At 35.6% G+C, this 5747-nt stretch overlaps 1 protein-coding gene across 1 annotated transcript; it reads left to right on the forward strand.

The window, feature by feature from the left end:
* Positions 1-216: 216 nt before the first annotated feature.
* LOC106077463 (uncharacterized) lies at positions 217-3615 on the forward strand. Its single transcript, XM_056034251.1, has 2 exons — positions 217-279; positions 2545-3615. Exon 2 carries the CDS (start codon positions 2545-2547, stop codon positions 3613-3615), a length of 1071 nt encoding a protein of 356 aa, XP_055890226.1. The 5' UTR covers positions 217-279.
* The last annotated feature ends 2132 nt before the right edge of the window (positions 3616-5747 follow it).

The raw sequence follows: 5747 nt of genomic DNA on the forward strand, positions 1-5747 counted from the left end.
ATTTTTTACAGGAGAGTCTAGTATTGTTCAAAATTAAGTCAAAATTTAAAATAAATAATCCCTATAGATTATTCTACCGGTTGGAAAGTCTCATCGTTATATAATATGTATGTGACCTGAGGAGTTGTGCTTTCACTAGCCCACATACCCCCCCCCCCCCCCAGGACAGCTACACTTCTGTCTGCTCCATGAGCTAGTCTATCGAGTTTCCCCGCTCTGAGCGTATACATTTTATTTTCTTTCATTAATGATATTGTAGTCAGTAGGCTACTCACTAAAGTAGGTGTTGTTATTTTTTTACTAGATTAAGAAGTTTTTCTATAGTCAACTTAACATTAAATTCATCTTTATGTTAACTGTTAGACAGCTGATACCAATGTCAAAGTAAGTGTATTGTACTAACAAGAAATGCACTAGTCTATATTCCTAATCTTAGATTAACATAGAGATAATCTAACTATCGATAGTTTAAAATGGGCGTAGAGAAGTCATATAAAAGACTTGGGCATTGTGGCTCACGAGAACTAAATATTAGATTTAAATGTTTCTTTCTAAAGTAACAAAAATAGTCAGTCTCCCATAAATGAAACATCTACCTATAGATTGAATAGATCAGTGAAGAGTAGGTGTGCTTATAAGATAGTCTCTCATAAATGAAACATCTACCTATAGATTGAATAGATCAGTGAAGAGTAGGTGTGCTTATAAGACAGTCTCTCATAAATGAAACATCTACCTATAGATTGAATAGATCAGTGAAGAGTAGGTGTGCTTATAAGATAGTCTCTCATAAATGAAACATCTACCTATAGATTGAATAGATCAGTGAAGAGTAGGTGTGCTTATAAGACAGTCTCTCATAAATGAAACATCTACCTATAGATTGAATAGATCAGTGAAGAGTAGGTGTGCTTATAAGATAGTCTCTCATAAATGAAACATCTACCTATAGATTGAATAGATCAGTGAAGAGTAGGTGTGCTTATAAGATAGTCTCTCATAAATGAAACATCTACCTATAGATTGAATAGATCAGTGAAGAGTAGGTGTGCTTATAAGATAGTCTCTCATAAATGAAACATCTACCTATAGATTGAATAGATCAGTGAAGAGTAGGTGTGCTTATAAGATAGTCTCTCATAAATGAAACATCTACCTATAGATTGAATAGATCAGTGAAGAGTAGGTGTGCTTATAAGATAGTCTCTCATAAATGAAACATCTACCTATAGATTGAATAGATCAGTGAAGAGTAGGTGTGCTTATAAGATAGTCTCTCATAAATGAAACATCTACCTATAGATTGAATAGATCAGTGAAGAGTAGGTGTGCTTATAAGACAGTCTCTCATAAATGAAACATCTACCTATAGATTGAATAGATCAGTGAAGAGTAGGTGTGCTTATAAGATAGTCTCTCATAAATGAAACATCTACCTATAGATTGAATAGATCAGTGAAGAGTAGGTGTGCTTATAAGATAGTCTCTCATAAATGAAACATCTACCTATAGATTGAATAGATCAGTGAAGAGTAGGTGTGCTTATAAGACAGTCTCTCATAAATGAAACATCTACCTATAGATTGAATAGATCAGTGAAGAGTAGGTGTGCTTATAAGATAGTCTCTCATAAATGAAACATCTACCTATAGATTGAATAGATCAGTGAAGAGTAGGTGTGCTTATAAGATAGTCTCTCATAAATGAAACATCTACCTATAGATTGAATAGATCAGTGTAGAGTAGGTGTGCTTATAAGATAGTCTCTCATAAATGAAACATCTACCTATAGATTGAATAGATCAGTGAAGAGTAGGTGCCATTTTTTCCCTACAAGAATTCGTGTTCCCGGCAACAATTCACACCATATGATTTTTTTTTAATTTGATAGCTTGAAATAGAAGCCTATAGGCTGCATACTATGAAACGATTGACTTATCAGGGGAAAAAATGCAACAACAGTAGAAGCGGCCTTATTGGGTGGCGAGTGTGGTAACCGGGCCCGCACCCAGGTTATCCCTCATTAAAGATAGGGCCTAGTCTTTATCACCCTCATCCGATTGTGGCCCTGATATAGGCCTAACATTCGCTAAGGGCCCCTTTCACTGTTAAGATAGTTTCTGCAGCTGTAAACCTTTCGTTTTCTCATAATGAAAAAAAATTGCTAGAACTTTTTAAGATAATTTCTGATTCTTTTTCCTGTGTACGTTTTTATTCTAAATTCTCGATCTCTGTCTATCTATTTATATCTCTCCATAAGTGGGTGCAGCACCTTTCAACTATAATAGTTAGAATGTGTTGTTGTTTTTAAAGCGTCTTTCTTCAGGTTATTATTTAGATTACACATGATTACATCATTTCTTTGCTTTCCGCCCTTTCTTTTCCCGGTTCTGTACTTGGCAGAAACATTTTTACAAGTGATACCTTAGCAATGCTGTCTCTAATGGTCTGCAATATATAAGTCTTCAGTTTTTAAAAGCTCTGAAATTGACAATTGTAATTAAGATAACTTGGATATTTCATTCGAGTTCTTTGTTTCCACAGATGAATGGCTTGTTTTCTTTACGATCACTTCCAAGAATAAGTCGCTGTAAACCAGGCCTATCTACACTAATAGTTGCAGCTGCGCTCACTTGTCTAATTATAATACTGCTTCATTTGTTAGCCAAGCAGCAATCAGATAACGTTACATACAAGGACTTTGATATAGAACTACCTGATAATTTCAAACCTGTTAGGATCACAAAAAGAGAATCTTTTCCTTCCAACGGACCTCCGAAAATTCCCAAAATTATTCATCAGGTTTGGAAAGGTATCTATGTTCCTTCAGATTTTGTTGGTTGGGTGAAATCATGGAACACGCATCATCCTGACTGGGAATATTGGTTGTGGACAGAAAAAAGTGCCAGGCAATTTCTACTTGAAAGGTTCCCATGTTTTGTAGAGCTTTACGACAACTACCCTGAAAAGATTCGACGAGCCGATGCGATTCGCTACTTAGTTCTGTATGAATTTGGAGGAGTCTATGTTGACTTAGACATGGAGGCTTTAGGATCAATTTTACCGATGGTTCTAAAATACTCATGCTTTTTTGGGAAAGAACCCTTTGAGCATCCAATCTTTGATACGAATTTCAAAGATCTTATAAATAATGCCATTATGGGATGTCGCCCAAAACATCCATTCATGAAGCTGTTGGTAGACAATTTAGATCGTTTTTCTAAGCAATGGCACCACCTAGACAGCACTGGTCCTCATTTCGTTAGCTTCATTTATAGAATGAATGAATCTCAAATAACTTCAGAAAAAGGCGAAGACGCAGTCTACATTGCTCCTTCGGAATATTTCTACCCAACCATCGAACCCTATAAGCTGTGGAACATGAATACAATGTGTCGAAACAAGCAAACACTTTCTCAGCTTCAGATTCTTGCTTGTATGAATTTAAAATATAAAAGTCTTCCACAAAACAGATTTGATCCAATAACGATTGCTTTCACCAATCACCATTGGTATCACACTTATCTCAAACAAATGCCATTTGTGAGAGCCAAGTACAAGTCAATATTTGACATCATACCTGAAGTGCATATATATAAAGATCTTCAAGTGTGAGAAATGTTTGATTTAAATAAATTCATTTATGTCAAAAATGTCACTTTTGTTTTAGTTATTGAAATCTTTATTGTACTGGAACCGTTAGATCGTCTAAGAGCTGAGCCGAAGGCTCTTCGAGCTCTAAGTTTGAAAAAAAACCTGTTTGAGCGTCAAATAGTAAAAAAAAAAAAAAAAAAAAAACTATGTGAACACACAGTTCTGTCTGGAAGAGACCCAAGTCAATGCCTATTGAAAGCATTGCTTTTTCCGATGCATCTGGCCCCCAACACATGGGCTAGACATGGACGAAGGCCGAGTGCACCGGGAACCTCCATTTTCCTATGTTGTACCAAGCTAACCATGGGGGACTCGCCATTAGTGTAAACGGTCCCTTGAGGAACGGCGCATGGATTATTGACAGGGTCATGAGGGCTCTCTTTCAACTCCGCTCCGTGCAATGGGGGAGCTCTCGCCAACCCGTGGATACCCCCCACGGGAGTTTTGTTTTGCTACTCATTTAGCCTAACCACTTCCTCTAACGGTCGTTTCCACACAAGCGCCACGTTGAGGCAGAGTAGCGTGCTCGCGTGTACTGGAACCTTGACATGCGATCGTCCATTTTGAGATTATTTCAATTATTTAGAATCATTCAACTAATGTAAACAATATTAAATACCAACATATCTGGTTAACATTGATTTGCGGTACCCCGACAAAATAGCGCAAAAAATATACTTCAGTCATTTTGAAATAACTACTTAAGATATCGTAAAATATGAATAGAGCCAATATTTTTTTGTTTTAATGTTATCATTATTCTTCAGTCATTTGCAGGATATCTTAAAACACAAATAAGCAAACAGTAGGCTAAGCAAAAATTATAATAAGCTAAAATGAATAATTTCAAAATATATCCTTTATTTATATTCCAAAAGTGTACTTTAAAAACAGGCAAAGATACTCGTCAGATTTATACACACACACAAACTTTCACAAAGTTAAATTGTAGGAAATGTCACATAGAAATTCCATCACTGCTTGAAAGGGGTCACCACATTTCAAAATCCTATTTTTAGCAAGTTATGCATTTTAAACATTGGTGAAAAAGGGTAATGATATAAAATTTAAAGTACTCTCGTTCTCTGCAAATATGGCATACTTTCAGATCTATTAATATTGAAAAAGATAGAGATATCAACAAAAATGCTGCCTAGGACATTAAATTACTAATAATTCGGTACTTTTATACACATAGTATACAAGTCCGCGCTATTTTGTCGGAAAATTTCGCGCTATTTTGTCGGATCACCTTGATTTGCACGTGAATGAAATTATTGAAATAAATATATCCGACAGACCTAAGTTTTAATTTCCACTTCAAAGGATTAAAGTTTTTCCTACGGTGGAGATGTTCGCTTTCGGAAATGTAGCAGAGACGCTGTTATTAGATGTGAGCTATGAAGTGTCAGAAGTCCATCCTCTTAAATCTTCATCTTTCTTTCACCTTTAGGCAATGACGAGATAATTAAAGCTCCCTTGAAAAGAATTACTCGTTTCGTTAGATGAATTTTAAAGTTCCAAGGACGAGGTGTCATAAAGTTCCAAGAAATAGGCTATGCATTGGCTGCGGCCTTATTAAAGATTCGCTAGTCTCTTCCATAAGTAGTTTATTTATTTGTTGTTTAATGCCAAGAGACATGTACTATTGACTATACTAATTCTAGAAAGCTTTTCATCTGAAAGAATTTATGAACGAAAAATAAGTTTAAAAAGTGGTGAGGTTTAGAAGGTCAACTGAAACTCAGGTTTTATTAACATTGTAGGGTATTTAAAAACAGAACAATTTATACTAACAATAGAGGACAGTGAAACAAAACACAAGAGAACAGTGAAACAATGATGCTCTAATAAATCTAAAGTGTTGTGGTATATTAAAAAAAAAAAAAAAAAGTTGCAGTAACAGAATGACAACGGCTATTGGACCCAACTTAAACTGTGTAGCCATATCGCGAGTACAAGTGAAAAGAAAATGAGGTGTACACGGAAAGGAATGGAGAGAGACGGTCACCTGATCATGTGTAGTGCCCCAACAGACCGACAGATAAGTGAAGTAACACAGAACATGATGCTACAGAAAAACAAGTCACACA

Source organism: Biomphalaria glabrata, chromosome 1 (assembly GCF_947242115.1).
Source record: "Biomphalaria glabrata chromosome 1, xgBioGlab47.1, whole genome shotgun sequence".
In the NCBI taxonomy this organism is placed as follows: domain Eukaryota; kingdom Metazoa; phylum Mollusca; class Gastropoda; family Planorbidae; genus Biomphalaria; species Biomphalaria glabrata.